The sequence below is a fragment of the Brachypodium distachyon genome, chromosome 5 (assembly GCF_000005505.3).
Source record: "Brachypodium distachyon strain Bd21 chromosome 5, Brachypodium_distachyon_v3.0, whole genome shotgun sequence".
Classification (NCBI taxonomy): domain Eukaryota; kingdom Viridiplantae; phylum Streptophyta; class Magnoliopsida; order Poales; family Poaceae; genus Brachypodium; species Brachypodium distachyon.
The window spans coordinates 18,871,771-18,889,830 of NC_016135.3; the positions used below are offsets into that span (position 1 = coordinate 18,871,771).

At 49.8% G+C, this 18,060-nt stretch overlaps 1 protein-coding gene across 1 annotated transcript; it reads left to right on the forward strand.

Annotated features, from left to right (window-relative positions):
• Positions 1-6,018: 6,018 nt before the first annotated feature.
• On the forward strand, positions 6,019-8,338 carry LOC100835289 (ammonium transporter 1 member 1). Its single transcript, XM_003580067.4, has one exon. The coding sequence runs from the start codon at positions 6,479-6,481 to the stop codon at positions 7,964-7,966; it is 1,488 nt and encodes a 495-aa protein (XP_003580115.1). The 5' UTR covers positions 6,019-6,478; the 3' UTR covers positions 7,967-8,338.
• Positions 8,339-18,060: the final 9,722 nt, after the last annotated feature.

Sequence of the window (18,060 nt, forward strand, 5' to 3'; positions counted from 1 at the left end):
GGAAACCTGGAACTGCTGCTGCTACTCGCTCTCTAGCCGCCCCCAGCCCCCTTCTCTCTGACCAAACATAAATATCAGCCATAATCACGCGGCATGTTAGACTCGACGACCTCTTGCGCCGTTGTTTTCACGCCGAGAGGTCAACTGCCGGCAACGTTGCAAACAGGACGGCATCGACTAATAATAAGGAATGCTAGCAAGCAACATGTCCCCGTTTGTCAGCTTTTTAGTGGTAACCCCCCTTGGTTTTCTACACTTAAGACGCGTAGGAATCAATGCGGATCCCTGTCACCCGCGCCGCGCCGGCTAATTCGCCGACCGAGCTGAGCCCGATACCAAATTGATTATCAACTAACGCTTTCTCAAGGTTCCGTTCTGATGACAGGAGCGTTAGACTTCCTTCCGGACCAGTGTATTTTATATTCTCGTCGAAATCTTACATGTATCTGGACATTTTTTAAAAATAGGTACATCCATTTTTGGGCAAATTTGATACAAAAATTATGAAACGGAGGGAGTACTGGTAGTAGTTGTTGTCAAAAGAATAAAAATAGTTTTACTATAGTACTTCCTGTGTCCCATATTAAGTGATGATGAAATATTACGTATATCTACACGCTTTATGGGTATATATACATTCATATTTGGGCAAATTTGAGGCACTTAATATGGGACGGAGAGAGTAGTAGTTTTTCAGAATCTATTATTTCCTTGATGCACTGATTATCAAATCTGAAATTGAATCTTTATCCACAGCATTTAGCTACATGGTGAGCACGGCCCTTCAACTCCGTTGGCCGTGGCTCCGGTGCAGCGAGGTGTCTATCTGGTTCAGTAAGCACATCCTCGCTCTCTTCCGTGGGGCTTGCATCTCCATGATCGGCGATGGTCGTTCCACTCTCTTTTGGTCAGACCGTTGGCTTGATGGTAAATCGATCGAATCCTTGACCCCGGTCGTGTTCTCTGCCGTCACGAGTCGGACCTCCCGCTGACGCACTGTTGCTGACGGCCTCTTGGACGACTCTTGGATTCAGGACGTCTCTGGTCCCCTGAACACCCAAGGTCTGGTCGAATTCCTTCACCTCGTCGACACCCTGGCCAATGTGACTCTCACTCCTGGCCAGGAGGATGTGCTTCGCTGGACTTTGTCGAGTTCAAGAGTCTATTCCGTGAAATCTCCGTTCCTCCACTTCTTTGATGGCCGCCCGACTTCTCCCACTTGGTCCCAAGTTTGGCGGTGCTGGGCTCCCTTGAAATGTCGGATTTGGGTTTGGCTTGCCTGTGCCGATCGCTGCTGGACGGCAGATCGGCTGGAGCGTCGAGGTTCTGTCAAAGGCAGGGGCTCTTTGTTGTTTGCCGCGTCCCTCTGAAAGTCTCTCGGTCTGGCTGGCGGTTGGAGCTCGGCGGCTCCACGGGAAGGTTAAGGCAATGCAGTCGCTCATCAACCTCTCTCTTTGGCGCATTTGGAAGCTGCGGAATGCGTGCATCTTCGAGGGTGTTAGACCGCTAGGTGCTCGGCTTGTCGAGGATATCCTTGTCGAGGCGGACTTGTGGACAGGCACTAGACCACCTCCCCCTACACGGGCGTCCCCCGGACTTAGTTTCGATCTCTGCCCCTGTATAGTGGCCTTTGGCCTTTGTTTCTCTTTCTTTCCTTTTTTTATTTGGGGATCCGTTGGGTCCCGGTTTTGTTGCCTCGTTGCACTTGCGCTTCTTGCGTTTTCTTCTCAATGAAAACGACACGCTGCTTGGCGTGTTTGAGAAAAAAAAACAGTATTTAGCTGCAGTTCAAGTCTGCCCTGGACGAACTCTGTGCGGGCTTTAGTATTTTATAGTTTACCGTAAAAAAATGCTATGGAACCGAAACAAAATTGGTTAGCCAAATGATAAGACATGAAAAGGCTGGTCCGAAAAGTTGGATTATCATAATCCAATATAATGCTCTACTCCATTGTTTATGTTGCATACATACTTCTGTCCGGGTTTTTGAAAACTGGGAAAAATTCGTCGTTCCACCGTGCTGCAATTCATATGGACAATCAGTTTTTAAATTTTAAAAAACATACTCCCTCCGTCTCATATTAAGTGTCTCAAATTTGTCCAAGTATGAATGTATCTATGCCCAGAAAGCGTCTAGATACGTGTAATATTTCGTAATATGGGACGGAGGGAGTAGATTCTTTTGGAGAAAGAATACAATTGATTAGAAGAGAAGGCTTCCTTCGCTAAACGTCTTTCAGCATGTGATCAAATGGACATCACGATGTTAGACTTGCAGGTAGCGATCCAGTTCAATCGTCTGACTTTGCACTTATATACTACTCCAAGTGATTATGTCCCTTCTAACCAAATCTAAACTACTCGAAACTGCAAACGTTGCCAGTATGCCGAGACACACACTTTGACTTTGTGTTATTTTACTCGATCGGTTAGCTCGGCCCTTGAATTGTTCCAAATGGAAGCGGCTAATACAAACCTTTTGGCCAAATGAACTGTATCCGAATCAATAGATGGTAGCTTTTGACAAACGAGAAAGAAGTTGGCGTACAATTGATGACTAATTGCCTTTTCATTGCTAAGCACTTTTTTCTTGCGGGGTTCATTGCTAAGCATTTTGAATGTGATTAACTAGGTATCTCAGATTCCGGTATCTATACATGAGATCCCTCTATATATAATGCCTAGTGCATCTCAGACTTTTAGTAATAGTAGTGCTACATCCCAACAGGTTATGATCCAAGTAGCTAAAAGACGATGCACAAGAGGATGAGCAGAACAATATACTTCTCGGTTCACATGGCACATCAATTGGTCTCTAATAAAAGGTTGTAGCGAATGGATGAGGAAGCCAGTTGCAAGAGGAACTCAGCACAGAGTATATATAATCTAATTCAGCGGCAGGTAGCTGCAAAGGTGCTGCCGCATATATTGCGTTCGCTCAGAACAGAAACCTGCTGCAATAACAAAACCAAAGTCAGCTACCCCTCTTGCGCAGACGGTTCTTCACACAATTATAAACAACACGCCAGGGGTCAGGATATCAGATCATGCAAAAGTCGAATTTTGCAACCGGAGATGCGACAGGTGGGAACAATCTTACTCTGAATATATGCGCGTATACATTGTTAGGACCTGGATACGGTTCATCCCTGATTCTTCTCTCTCAGATCGCGGATTATAATTAATTAGTCGCTTCTTGTGGGCGAGCGATTTAATTAGCAACTTGATAGCGCGATAGGTAGATAAACAAGTCGATCGGGCGCTGACCTTGCGGTGATCGGTCGATGCTTGAGAGATCTGACTGCGTCGGTTCTCCACGGAAGTTGCTTGTGACATTTGGGGATCCTTTATTATGTCCCTGTGGTCGTCGCTGGTTCTTACCCGCAAAAAAGAAAATAAAAAAGAGATGAGCTGGTTCTGTGTAAAAATACATGGGAACTGCGATTACTTTACTGGTAATATTGTCTCCGGGTGTCTTATCATGTTGGGCTATCGAATCGCTGTTGCATGGTTTGCGACCAGAAGATGATGAAGGAACAGATTGCGGTGAGCGCTAGACAGCAGGGCTTTCTCAATCTGAAGCTTGTTGACATGTGCAGGAGAGCAATTAAACAAGGAAATGATTTTTTGCTACAAAACAAAAACATAGAAACTCCTAGAAACAGAACTGTGTGGCTGCCGGTTTTGCACGTCCCCCGGCTCATTTGAACAAAATTATGCACAAAAGAGATAAAAAACAGAGAGACCTTCCAAAAAAAAAGAGACCATCTTGTTGACCAGGGCAAAAGAAAAGAACAGCCTAGACAGAAGAGTTCGGGGATTTCCTCCGATTAAATCTATTCACACCAAAAGTCCTCTTCCATGACGTCTCCTATTCGTATTTGAATCTTATGCGTTGGCATTGATCCATATCGAATCCAATCAAAGGATTGGTACATGATGCAGAGCAGCGAAACTAGGGGCATTTCTCAATTGGGACGCCGCCGTGGTTCAATAGACCGGCTGTTTTGGTAAATTTATCACACTAGTACCCTTTTATTTCAAAATTTAATAAAAATATAATAATATCTGCAATATCAAATAGTAGGTATACTAAGATAGTACATATCATGGCGAATTTAGTAAAACTAATTTTAATATGTAGATGTATAGATTTTCCTAACAACATTTGTCATGCATTTTTTAACGGACATTTATCATGCAAGTCACTGCTTATGGAGTATTTCTTTCTAGATGTAACAACAAAAGCCTTGAAAAAGATAAAACAACCAAATCTATACCTATTTAAAAAATACGTATCGTTCCCTTCGCTTTTTTTCGTCGTTCGTCGAACCCACCGTTTCAGCTTCCCTCGTTCGCTATCGTACCTCTTCGATAAAAAAAAATGCCCCTGCCCGCCCCGCGTCGGCTGCCTTGGGCGGCTCGGGCGGCACACCCAGGCCGCCAGGCGCCAGCAACTTCCCCTCTCCTCCCTTGCTCTTCCCCTCACCGTCGCCGGCGGTCAGAGCCAGGCAAAGCCCGTCTGGCAACAGGGCTTGGCGGACGGCACTCCAGGCGGGTGCGGTGGCTTGAGGTGACAGCGCGGAAGCAACTCCGCTGCTGGATCTCGCTGCACCCGCCGCCGCCCTGCCCCATGGCTTCGCCACCACCGCCACAGCGTTGCTTTCTCCCCTTTCTCCTCCTCTCTACATCTGCTCTGATTCTGGCTCGGTGCGGACGCACCGCAGCGCCGGAGGTGCCTTGGCGCGTGTCGGGGTTTGGAGGCGGCGCGTGAGCGCGGTGCGACGGTTTTCCAAATCCCATTTTGATTCCGGTATTAGGGGTCTTGCTAAGCGGCGGTAGCCGACCGGAGAAGCTGCATCGCTGACCAGCCTGAGATGGAGCGGCGCCGGGCGCAGGAGAGGCTGCGGCGGTGGCTGGCCGGAGTTAAGCAGCGTCCCGCGGCAGGAAAAGCTGTAGCAGTGGCTGGCGGCGGATGGCAGGAGAAGCTGCGGCACTGGCCGGCCGGAGTACAGATTGTCGTGGTGAACAGGGTGCTGCTTCGGTGCGCACGAGCACTTTATTTTACCCGGATTAATTTTTCACCTTCTCCGTTAACAATGGGAAGTTGCATCTCTTCAAAAAATTAGAAGTAAAGAATTTGACGTGTGGTTGAAGAACATTCAGTAAATGTCACCCGACAATAATTTTGCACCAATATATAATCCTCTCTGCTAGCTATTATCTCTTGTTATTGTTTGGCAAGCCGAATTCAGTACCAATGTTTTTTGAAGTGATTCTATATAATTTTCAGAAGGAAAGATATTGTTGTATGTGAGTAGAGTATACAAACAAAGTCTTCAGAAAGACTAAAATCTTTGTAGAAGGGATGTTTGTTGGACGTCAAAGAAGAAAAAAAAAGAGGATGTTTTGGATGCATTTGTTTGAATATATCATTTTATTTTGTTGTTCCGTTACGACGCACGGGCATTTCAGCTAGTCTTACTAAAAATGTGAATATTCTAATATCAGATCATATTCCATGCCTAGTTTTGAAAACCGGACCGGTCATCGAACCGGCAAAGCCTCCGGTTCACCGGTTCACTGGTCTTACCGGCGGTTCGCCGATTCAATCGGCGGTTTAACCGGTGGTTCAAACTATAACAAAGTGGACCTCTGTTACCAAACACAAGTTGCTCGTGGCTTGGCTGGCTAGCGAGCAGGTCCCTGCGTCCCTTACCCAGGATCGATTCCGACAAACACCGAAGAAGAGGCCTCCGGTTCTGGTTTTTTCGGTTCAACCGGCGGTCCGGTCCGGTTTTCAAAACTAGGATTCCATGGTCAGGCTGTCAGCACAACAGTTGCAAACCCGAGATCAAGACAGAAAAAAGAAACTACTCCGGTACCCAACCATTTACAGAACAGAACCGGTTACCTGAATCAAAACAAGATGAAGAAATTTGAGAAACGGACCAGCCAACTAACGAATATACGGAGTACAGTACTTGGTTCTCGTTGCATGCCAATGCCAGTACACGATCGGGAACTAAGCCACAACTGCACACCCCTAGTCATGTCCAGCTATCCCCAGCACACAAGTACATCATCTCCAGAATCCCCAGATTCCCAAAACGGCTCCACCCAGCTCAAGTACATCTCCAAGGCCCAACGGGGGGATCCCAGCAACCACGAAGGATTCACTGCGCGCCATGGGTCCCACTCTCCAGCCTGCCGAATGAAAAAACATCAGCGTCCCCATGCCTCCGAGATTCTCCCATGCTCCACGGTTGAAAAAAGGACTAAAATCGAGCCGTCCCCTAATTCATTGGCCCTTCTTTTCGGGCCTCCTCGTCTATAAATCTGACGCCACCGGTTCCCCCAATCTCCCCACGCCACATCTCCCAAAGTCCCCCCAATCCTCTCTTCCGATCCGTGTACCACAACCACTTTCCTAACCGGAAGAAAATTTGAAGGGCGTGTGTTTAGGGGCGGCGCGAAGATGTCGACGTGCGCGGCGGACCTGGCGCCGCTGCTGGGCACGGCGGCGATGAACGCGACGGACTACCTGTGCAACAGGTTCGCGGACACCACGTCGGCGGTGGACTCCACGTACCTGCTCTTCTCGGCCTACCTCGTGTTCGCCATGCAGCTGGGCTTCGCGATGCTCTGCGCGGGCTCCGTCCGGGCGAAGAACACGATGAACATCATGCTGACGAACGTGCTCGACGCCGCCGCCGGGGCGCTCTTCTACTACCTGTTCGGCTTCGCCTTCGCCTTCGGGACGCCGTCCAACGGCTTCATCGGCAAGCAGTTCTTCGGCCTCCAGCACATGCCGCAGACCGGCTTCGACTACAGCTTCTTCCTCTTCCAGTGGGCCTTCGCCATCGCCGCGGCCGGCATCACCTCGGGCTCCATCGCCGAGAGGACGCAGTTCGTCGCCTATCTCATCTACTCGGCGTTCCTCACCGGGTTCGTGTACCCGGTGGTTTCCCACTGGATCTGGTCCGCCGACGGGTGGGCCTCCCCGGTCCGCACGTCCGGCCCGCTGCTGTTCAACTCCGGCGTCATCGACTTCGCCGGCTCCGGGGTTGTGCATATGGTCGGCGGCATCGCCGGGTTCTGGGGCGCCTTCATCGAGGGGCCTCGCATCGGCCGGTTCGACCACGCCGGCCGCTCCGTGGCGCTCAAGGGCCACAGCGCGTCGCTCGTCGTGCTCGGGACCTTCCTGCTGTGGTTCGGGTGGTACGGGTTCAACCCGGGGTCCTTCGTCACCATCCTCAAGTCGTACGGGCCTCCAGGCAGCATCAACGGGCAGTGGTCGGGCGTGGGCCGCACCGCCGTGACCACGACGCTGGCGGGCAGCGTGGCGGCGCTCACGACGCTGTTCGGGAAGCGGCTGCAGACGGGGCACTGGAATGTGGTGGACGTCTGCAACGGCCTCCTCGGCGGGTTCGCGGCCATCACCGCGGGCTGCAGCGTGGTTGACCCGTGGGCGGCCGTCATCTGCGGGTTCGTGTCGGCGTGGGTGCTCATCGGGCTCAACGCGCTCGCGGCGCGCCTCAAGTACGACGACCCGCTCGAGGCCGCGCAGCTCCACGGAGGCTGCGGCGCGTGGGGGGTCATCTTCACGGCGCTCTTCGCCAAGCAGAAGTACGTGGAGCAGATCTACGGCGCCGGCAGGCCGTACGGGCTGTTCATGGGCGGCGGCGGGCGGCTCCTCGCGGCCCACGTCGTGCAGATCCTGGTCATAGCCGGGTGGGTGACCTGCACCATGGGCCCGCTCTTCTACGCGCTCAAGAAGCTGGGGCTGCTGCGCATCTCGGCCGAGGACGAGACGGCAGGCATGGACCTGACCCGGCACGGCGGCTTCGCGTACGTCTACCACGACGACGACGACCACGACAAGTCTGGGGTTGGTGGCTTCATGCTCAGGTCCGCGCAGACCCGCGTAGAGCCGACGGCGGCGACCAACAACAACCAGGTCTAGTGTAACGGATCAACAGCAATACGTAACAAGAAGAAAAACTATGCGTTTGCATTTCTGTTCTCGCGCGCGCGCGTCATATCCCCATGACCCCCCATCATATGCGATCCGATATTTTTCTAGTGCTGTTTGGGCCAATGCTCTGCCGCGGCTCGTGTGTTGCAAGATTGTAAAGTTACAGTAGGACGAGGTTAAATTACTGGGCTATTTTTCTGGGTTTTTTGTGTGTGTACATGCGTGTGTCTGTGTGGATGGAATATCTGCACGGCCTGGGTTTTTCGATCGTGCTGATATTGTCATTTTTGTGGTGGAACTTTATATGATCATAAGGATGTGGTCAAGATAGGCGGCTGCAGAGGTTGAATTGGTTACATTTGTCCTGTTTCCTGGGTCGTTCGTTGTACTCGTGGTGTGCTACGGACGTTTATAACATCGGTTGCTATTTCTCAATCCAATAGGAAATAATTAAATAATCTCCGTCAAAAGAAGAAATAATTAAACAATTGTTTCTAATTCACTGCTAAGAATAATCTGATATAAAGATGAAGATCCTTGACCGAACGGAACATCCTATCTAACTGTACTACATTTAACCAAACCGAAAGTTCTCCTTTAAAAAAAAAATCCAAGTTGCATGTAGGACTATATGAGAAATAGTTGTATGGTCCTTTGTGCAACTTATGACTTGTATATACACAGGCTAGGTCTATGTCGACCAATACAGATTGATCCGGCTGCAACCAACCAAACTTATCAGGTTTATCCCTTTACTTTAGTTTGGAGCCAGAGAAAAAGGTACAGAGTTCCAGAACTGCGCTACAAGCAATGCTGTTCGTACATTTCTAAGTCCAATTTTTTTTAAGCAATTTCTAAGTTCAGTATCACCGTACTGCAAAAAAAAAAACGAATCTTACTCCAGGTCTCCAATACTTGCGTCCTCGACCTGCCTGATAATGAGCTCAATTATATAATACACCAGTACACATCTCCCTTTCACTAATCCTGCCAAATAAGACGCTTGGCGTTCGAAAGAGATTGGAGAGTTTCCTCTCGCCAAGTTGCCAAGGCAGGACAAGACAAGCAAATCTCTGGCCTGCGTCCATCGATCCTTTCATAAACAAAGCACTCCTATGTCGCTGTGGAAGAAGAAAAACATTAGACAAGTGTCATTGTGTCGAGACTCGAGATTCCCTACGGCTGCAGATAAAAGCCCGTGGATAACACCCGGGATAACTTTTGAATAACAGGAGAAAAATATGTCCCCTCTCGTCGTTATCGTGACACAGCAAGATAATTTGCATATGCAACTCAGCAAACACTAGTTACATTTTCCTTAACAAACACTAATTACATTTATAAAAACTCAAACTTCAGTCACGAACATTTTTCCTCTTCTAATTCTAACTAGGTACTTGCACAATTATGACGGTCAAATTTACACCTACACAATAACAGGACATAAAATTGTTGCCATTAGCTAGATCCGTACAAAACTGCTTATTTTTATTTGTTTTATCACGTAAACTCATATATGAACAGGTTTTTATTGGTCAAAGCTTGTATTAACCAATTAAAACACGTTCTGGAAAACGAAACAAAGCGAGTAGTACTGCCGCCGCCGCTCCATTACCTAAAGAAATTTGTCTAGCGACATTCGGAAAGCGATCTCTTTTTTTTTTTTGCTTTATGGAGAAAACCTCGTTTTCACCTTTTCAAGCTGCACGGGTACGGAAAAGGACGCGCACGCACTTCCCTCACAGCGGGAGCTCGCTCCTTTGGCCTTTGGAACGGATGCAAAAGCCCCGCACTAGCTCGTGCACTCCCGGACTAGTTCCATCCGGCCGTGACCGGGAGGCCAAATCGGCCAATCGGCGCCTGGCTGCCTACGAGACTAGGAGTACCTGCCTTGGTGCGCGCACACCATGCATGCATCGAGATCAGATGACCAGATCCCATCATCCGTATCAGGGTCTCAGAACTTCAGAAGGCTGACATGAGAAACAACACACAAGGGGAAGTTTTATGAGCCGGAAATTTGGGAGATGTGGTGCACCGCCCCCTCTCTCGCGTTTCGGTGGATCACGGGGATCCCTGTCTCCGTTTGCTTTTGTTTTTTCCGGAGTCCACCGAATCGCATGCACTGCCTTGCTTTTGTTGCCCGTGTCGTGTCACCACGGGTTCGTTGAGCGCCGTGTCGTTTGCAGGGAAAATAAATACGGAGTGGTACCGCTGCGCCTACAGTTAGTTGTTCGTTTATGCGCGCTTCAGCAGATCGATCTTCGCATGCATATGTGATACGTCGATCCTAGCAGCTAGTGGTGGTCTGTTCGGAAGGATTTGATGCGCCGGAAATTTTGGCCCTACGCACGACAACTTCTGAAGCTCGGTTTAAGTTGCTACGAATGTCTTGCAAAGATTCTTGCTCAGCGGGGAAACCTAGGGTGATTAGCGACAACTATTGACGCCAGCTGGAACGATAGATGACCGAGAATTAGCCATGTGCTCTGTTTTTTGTATAGGGAGGGGAGCCCCGTTAATGAGTACTACTAATACTGAAATTTTTAGCTACATGTGGTGTGATTATCAACCAACCTGTGGCCGCAGATGATCTGATCGATGTGGTCATGGCTCATGAATCAGATATACTCACAGTCAGTATTACTACGTACGTATTATATTGGACGATTGTACTACAAGTACAACAGTGGGGCGTGCGTGTGTTGGCCTCCCTGTATCACGATTAGAGTCGTTGGGCAGTACTATAAACAACTCTATCTATCATGCATGGCCGGGCGCGTGTGGTAGGTGAGCGTGAACAGTTTGTCCGACAGTCGAGACCTTGTGGATGGAAGGAATCCCATCAATCCATGTTGTTTTCATGGAGAATTAATAGATATATTATCGGATCATGATGGTCACTCCTGGAGTGGAGCGCACATGGCACGCACCGGCTTTATAGATTGGAATGTGCGTGATTATATAAGCATGCATCCGTGCATGCAGCACGAGCTCTTTGTTTATCTTTCTCTTGCAGCTTGCAGGTTGCAGCCGAGTGGAGTCTCCGGGATCACCCGACGTACGTTGGCAATTAATGTGCCGCAGAAAAGTAGGGCGCAGATCGACAGCTCTTTCCAAGTGGTTCTGTGCTACGTACTGAAATGGTTTTTTTTTTTCTAAAGAAAGAAACCACGCTCCCTACTGAAATGGCACTGACCAAATATATGGCTTTAATTACTGCATGGCATATGATCGATCCGGTGATTCTGTGCTCCGAAATGGAGTATAATCTTTTGCTTGACAGGCCAGAAACGCCCGATAGGTGCACCTATTTTCCTCAAATGGAAACGGGTTTGTGTGTGGTTCGTTTGGTTCTGGTAGCAGGCTGTAGGCCTGATATGCATGGTTACTTTTGGGATCGGTTCTGAACCATAAATTGATTGACGAGCCGTTCTAACCTTTTCCGGTAAGAAGTGCGAAGCCTTGCAAATGGCACGAAATGGAACGACCACACATACATGCATGAAACCCGCGCGCTACTCCTCAACGTAGTGGCATTCAGTCCCTTCATGTTTACTCTCGACATTTTTAACCGCTTTATCTATATGATCACAAATGCTCCCGAAATTGCGATGTTTTACTAGAAGTAGTGCTTTCTCGCAAGAAAAAAAAAGGAATACGGAGTACTAGAAGTAGTACCGTATCTGCTGAGTATCCGTTATTTGTAGAACTAAAAAAGATTTGCCTGGTTAACACCGCCCACAACACAACGTCATCGTAACGTTGTAATCATCGCTCCCCAGCAGACCACCCGATGTATGGCTGCCACGCCAAGCTCATCACGTCAGTCAGACCGTCACTGACACGAAAACAATACCCAGACCAGGTGCCTACTCAAACTTTCTGCGCTCACACAAGTTTTCTTCCGGGCCTGCCACCGAACGTACAAAACGCATGACGATATTAGCTGAGGAGAGACATTATTTGGATGTGCCTAGAATAATAGAGGAATTCTTGTACTGGTCTATCAGATCGAGGTTATTGCTTGATTAGAGAGAAGAAGTGAAGAAAGAAATGGATAGAGTGGTTTGGAAGTTGTGAAGAAGTATTTTCACGAAATTACGTGGCATCCTCCAAAATTTGCATGAAAAAATGTCCTCAGGTGTACGCATGATGCTGTATTTTTTATCTGAAAGACAGCACACTTTCATTTTCTTCAAAGTTTTCTTCGTGCACTTGGAGATCGACCTTGAGTCCTTAACACAGAGAAGCGACAAAGCTGACCGAAGTAGAGTCGTGGATATACTGTACATCAACCCCACGCCGCAGCGTACCGGGCATGCACATGCAGCTGTTTCAGGAAGAGTTGCATCGCGAGAAGGCAACAGAAGTTATTGCGGCGACCAGGTCCACCCGTCTCCGGTCAGCAAAGCCTTACGTGCGTGCGTAGGCTGGAACTACGGGAAAAGATCACTGTTTACGACCCTTTCCAAGCTCAGTCAAGGAGCTAACTCCCAGTGGCCAGTGCCGCAGTGCGGGGACAATATGTTTCCATGTGCTCTCGCAGCCATGTTTGAACTTGGAAGAAGTGATCGAACCGGAGAGTTCAGTCTTGACGCGACTAGCCTACACTACATGCATGCATCCATGATGCATGGCTGCTCGGTGTTCACATGGAGATGCTTGTTGACCGAGATGTTTATCAGAACTAACTGTGCTTTGAGTGCTATACACAACTCCGTATGTCGTATGGGCAGGAATGGACCACCCCAAGTCCCGATCGTACGCGTTCCGTACAGTGCCCTGCTGCTGGGTTTGTATTCCGTAGCTCCAGATTGGGCTGGGCTGCGAGACCATGCTCTCGCGCACCTTCGTCCTTTTTCCAATTATTGCCCCACGCCTGACGTGCACTTTTGGTTTTCTTGGCTCCTTTTGAATAAGTTTTGCTAGCCAAAAAGGTTTTCCTCGCTTCAGGAAAGGTGGCTTTGCACTGCACAGGGAGCAATCGTGGCCCACCTGATTGTGGAATGAGCGATCAACAACCGAAGACCGAGCTCGAACAGCTCCAAACCATTCGCTGCCTCTGATAGCCTATCTGCTTTCTGCTTTCAGTTATCATCTTTCCCACTGGAAGACTGCCCCCCATAGTCAACAAGCCACCTAACAATAGCTAGGCGGCTTCAGCTCCGATCCCCTGGAGGAGTGAATATCCAACGACTGTAGCCTTGCTAGGACCGATGTATGTATCTAACGAGCCAGCACATCTCTCGATCGATAGTGTGCTACACGGACGCAATATATCATCGGAAGATCGTCAGATCGGAGAAGAAAAGTTGATATATAAGCGCGCAGGCGTCGGTCCCAGATATATACAGTAAGGGGTCGTTTTGCTGTTTTTTTCTCTCAGTATTTACCCCCACGAATTCTTATGGAGACTGCTGAAAGTTCTGCAATTTTTGTGTGGGTACAAGTTTCAACTTTCTTGTTTGCGAGCACCGCTGACCTGAAAAAGCGAAAAGGACTGATGCTTGCAAGAGAATTTGCCAACCGCCCAACCGGAACTTGCCAGGCTTTTATTTCCAAACTACTCTTGTCAATTTGCCAGCCGGCCCAATATAAATTATCGCGCCACAGGCAGAGTCAGAGAGCATGCACTGCAGCACAGAGGGAACCGCAAGCCAACATCTCGAAAGCCAACAAGGAGCAATCTAATTTACATGTATATGGCAAAGTTGTTAAAAATCTCTAAAAATTCTCATTCAACTCTCCCACCATACTCGACCGCTTGATGCTTAGTAAGATAGTGGCATCCATGGTCCAACGTCGGCTGCTGACATGCGCACGCAACTTTGGTTCAATGGCCTGTGTCATATTCGAGCAAAAATCACCCATATGGATGCCATATTGTCTATGAGTTCGAGTATGTTGCACCCTAGAGTTCCGTATCTCCATCCGGTCTTCAGGCATCTGATGGGAATTCTCAAATAGTGATGAACTTTGATGCCAACGGCAAGGTATTCGAGGGCTGAAACAAGAAGGCCACCACGTGAGAGAAGATTCGCTCTTCCTGATCATAAGGATGGACGGCAAACGCTAGAAGCAAACCGGAGGGGGCAAAGTGCAAAAAGTGCGAACTGACATGTGGGGCCGGCTCTAAACGATGTTATCTTATCTTAAGACCAAATCACACATCATGGGTCCCACCTTAGCCATAACGACGCCGACTTGGACCCACATAATTGCCACGTCGACTAGGTCTTAAACTACCCCGACATGCTTCCACTCGTCCCGCCGCCGCCACCGCCCCGGCTCAGCAATCTCGCCGCCGCCGTGGCAATCCCCCCAACCGGCCTGGACCTAGCTTCTCGCGCCGCTCACCAACGACCTAGGCGCATCCCTTCCCAGCGGCCGTTGCCGTCGAAGCTGCCCCCGCACACACCATTCCTTGTGGCGACGAGGATCCCCCCAGGCCGATGCAGCCGACCACCGCGAATCCAACTCCGGCTTACACCAGGTTAGCCTTCTCGCCCATCCCTCTTCCCTTCCCCGCCCCCTGTTCCCCTCAATTTGGGATTTAGGTCTCGAATTTCCCCCAAATCAACATTGCACATGAACCCTAGTTCAACCCGAGAACCCAAATTGAGCTCGATTTGGCGTTTATAAGGATGCCGCGAAGTGGATTTACGGACGACGGGCCGCATCGATGATGTCCTGGCTCTGGGATTCGGATGGGAGTAGCAGTGTGAGTTCATTATACTTGGTAGAAATTAAGGCAGTGCATTGAGACAGTGGTGGTGGAAGAGCAACGACGGATTGTGGAAATGGCGGGTGGCGGCGCGTGGTATCCCTTAGGCGGTTGCGACGCGCAGAGCGAGATGGAGGAGAGAAGAGGAAGATAAGGGAGTTCGAGAGTCAAAGGGAGGAAGGATAAAGAGGAAGAGGGTCGGTGAGGCTCACGCATACGAGTGTTAGATCGACCGTGTTGCGCGTTGCCTCGCCAGAGAGTCTTTTCGAAAATCAATACATCGTTGTAATAAAAAAAAACTCTTGAGACTGTGCAAAAAGAAGAGGACAAGAAAACCAACAACTAGAATGATTCATTTTGCTAAGTGTAAATGTTGTTAATATTGTCATCGAAAAGATATCACAAAAACCCAGGCAGCATAAAAAAATATAAATAGTACTGCAGATAACGTAGTAAAGTTAGGGTCACGATAGATGGACTTAGACTAGATATTTATGGTTTACTTATAAGAGCGTGAGAAAAAAATGGAACCTAATGCATTATAAGTGGTGTTAGAGCAACTCCACTCGGCCCCCACATTTCGCATCCGGCGCTAGGCCATTTGAGGGGGTGCCAGCGCACCCTCTTCGTTTGAGGCCCAGCCGCGACCCAGCCACACCCCCTAAATGTTGCCCCGCTAAAAAATACAATTCAAACAAAGTATTGCCGCCATTTCACAGGCCTTCCAAAATCACGAAACCGACCAAGTTCATCACAAGTTTCAGCGATCAAAATAACATCAAACTTAAATAAAAGTGAAATCACTCGGCCCCTTCGTCTTCCGCCGACGCTGATGGCTCTTCCGTGCCTGCCGGTGGTGTAGAAGTGGCCGGAGTTTCTGTTTCGGGCGGTGAGGGCGCCGATGGAGTAGAGGTGGTCGTTGCTGCTGTTTGGGGCGCCGACGCCGGCGCTCTCACTTCGGCCAAAATGAGCCTTCGCTGGCCGTCGTACCACGCCTTTACCTCGTCGTCCATGCCGGTGGTGTCGCCATGGGCGGAGGACGAAACAAAATCAAGGTGGGGCGAACTCTCAAGCATAAAAAAACAGAAGAAGAACTTTGAAACATACTGATAACAAATGAAGCTTCAGTGCTGTCTAGAAGGCCCAGGCAATGACATAGCTCTACATTGCTCTTGAAAATCTCTTTTAATTTTATCAAGATCAAGATTTTTGAATATCGCTCAGTCAATGTAGCACACCATCAAGTCATTAAGCCAACCATCAGACATCTTATTGCGCAACTCGGTCTCGATGATCTTCATACGGAGTAGCTGAGAAGGCCCTTTCAACTGTTGCCGTCGCTACCGGCAAAATCAATGCCAATTCAATGATATGATAAATTGTACTCCTTCCGTTTCATAATTCTTGTCGAAATATTACATGTATCCAAATACGTTTTATGAATAGATACATCCATTTTTGATCAAATTTGAGACAAGAATTATGAAACGGAAGAAGTATGAAACATGATGTACCTTTCAAGTTCAACTATCCTTTTAGCTAGACTTGCAATATCAAAACAATCTTTGAAGTCTTCAACTCTCATATGAATAACGAATAGCTCAAGGCTATCAACTATATGCTCACGCTCATAATTAGAGAAATCATCATAATAAATCTTTGTAAGCTGAGCAAGCCTATCCACATTGAACCTAGCAAATGAGTATATTGGATCAAGACAAGATGCTCCTTGCTGCTGGACGCTGGGCGCTGGTGGCCTGGCGTTGTCCCGCTGACGCCGAGCAGCGTGGAAGAGATTGAGATCCCGCCGAGCAGCGCAGCCTGTCCAGCCTAATTCCACGCCACCGCCATCCGCCAGGCTCGAGCAAAAGAAAGACAGATGGAGAGAAGGAGCGTGAGGCTACGCAGTGCGAACAGCGAACGAACGAATCCGTATTTCCCATCGGGCTCGGGGGAATCGGCAATTTGCAGGCCTAGAAAGGCAGGAAGGAACGGACGGCTGGCCCAACAACACAAATCACGTTAACGCAGCGTTTTTCCTTCCTCGATTAGCGTTAACTGCCTTGCTTGTAGTCCCGTATCAAAAAATTTGGCGAAAATCAAGGTAGGGCGGACGCCCAACCTCGCCCTAGCCCTACCTCGCCCTACCGGGAGCTCCGCCCATGGGTGTCGCATGTCAATATCAACAAGTCCTCCCGCCTCTTCTTCGCCGCGACATTCGCCTTGAGGATCTCGAGCTTGTCATCTTGCTTCTTGATCACCGTCGCCCACCGTGACGCCGCGACAGCCTCCCTCTTCGCGGCGAGCTTGTCCTTTTCGTGGCTTGTGCGGCGGCGGCGGACATGCACTTCTCGATGCATGTGTATGGGTGCTCCGTGGCCGGCGCGGCATCCCTCGTTGCGGGAAGGAGGCGGACGTCGATGAACCGCCGTAGAAGAGAGGCCCCTGCCGCAGAGGAGGTGAGGCGAAGACGTTGGGGTTGAAACCGCCGAGGGGATCCGCAGCGAAGGTGTTGGGGTTGAAGCCGCTGAGAGGATCAGTGTCAGTGTCAGGGTAGTCCGACGAGAACCACGAGAGGGACGGCATGGCATTCCCCTGGTGGTCATGGGGCATATAAGGCGACACCGGCGATATGTCCGCCGGCAACGGGGATGACGAAGAGCTCCCTTGGCTGCCGCTGCTCCAGTGCTGGGCGGAGGGTGGCCACGGCACAGGAATGCCACCCATCTGCGCCGAGGCCGCGACCCTTTGCGCCGCCATCTACGCCGCGGCCGCGGCCCTCTGCGCCTCCATCTGCCGGGCCAGGTCGGCGTTCCTCTCCTTTCTCATCCTAGGTGGCCGCTCCTTTTCCTTGGGTTTCTTCGCCACTGCGTCGCCGGCCAGCGTGCAACGAGTTGCTGCATACCTCTTCGGCGCCATGGTTTTTCTTGGAGCGGCGGTGGTGTCGGCGAGGCGCTTTGAGGTGGTGTCGGCGGCGAGAATGGGGGGGGGGGATGGCGGGACTTGCCGCCCAGGCGGGGGGAGGGGGGGGGGGAGTGGAGCGAAAAGGGGTAGCCGCCGAAAATTTGGAGGGAAATTTGGATTGTTTCGCCGACAGGTGTGGCCCGCATTGCCTTTTGGCTTCAGCCGGCGCCCCCGATCCCACCCCCCCCCCCCCCCCCCAAGTTGGGTTTGGTCTGGGATCGCCGGATAACTTTTTGGGCCGCGCCGGCTAAAAAAACAAATTGGAAAGGCCGGCTGGGTTGGATTTTACGCGCCGATGCCCCTAAGCCCGTTTAGGGGGCCTTTAGGGGGGCCGAGTGGAGATGCTCCTGGGCTGTCAGCTGACCTCTTGCAATTCAATACTCACGTAATA

Bases quoted from the DNA above. Each gene is read 5' to 3' on its own strand.
- LOC100835289 (XM_003580067.4), top strand. From the start codon at position 6,479: ATGTCGACGTGCGCGGCGGACCTGGCGCCGCTGCTGGGCACGGCGGCG.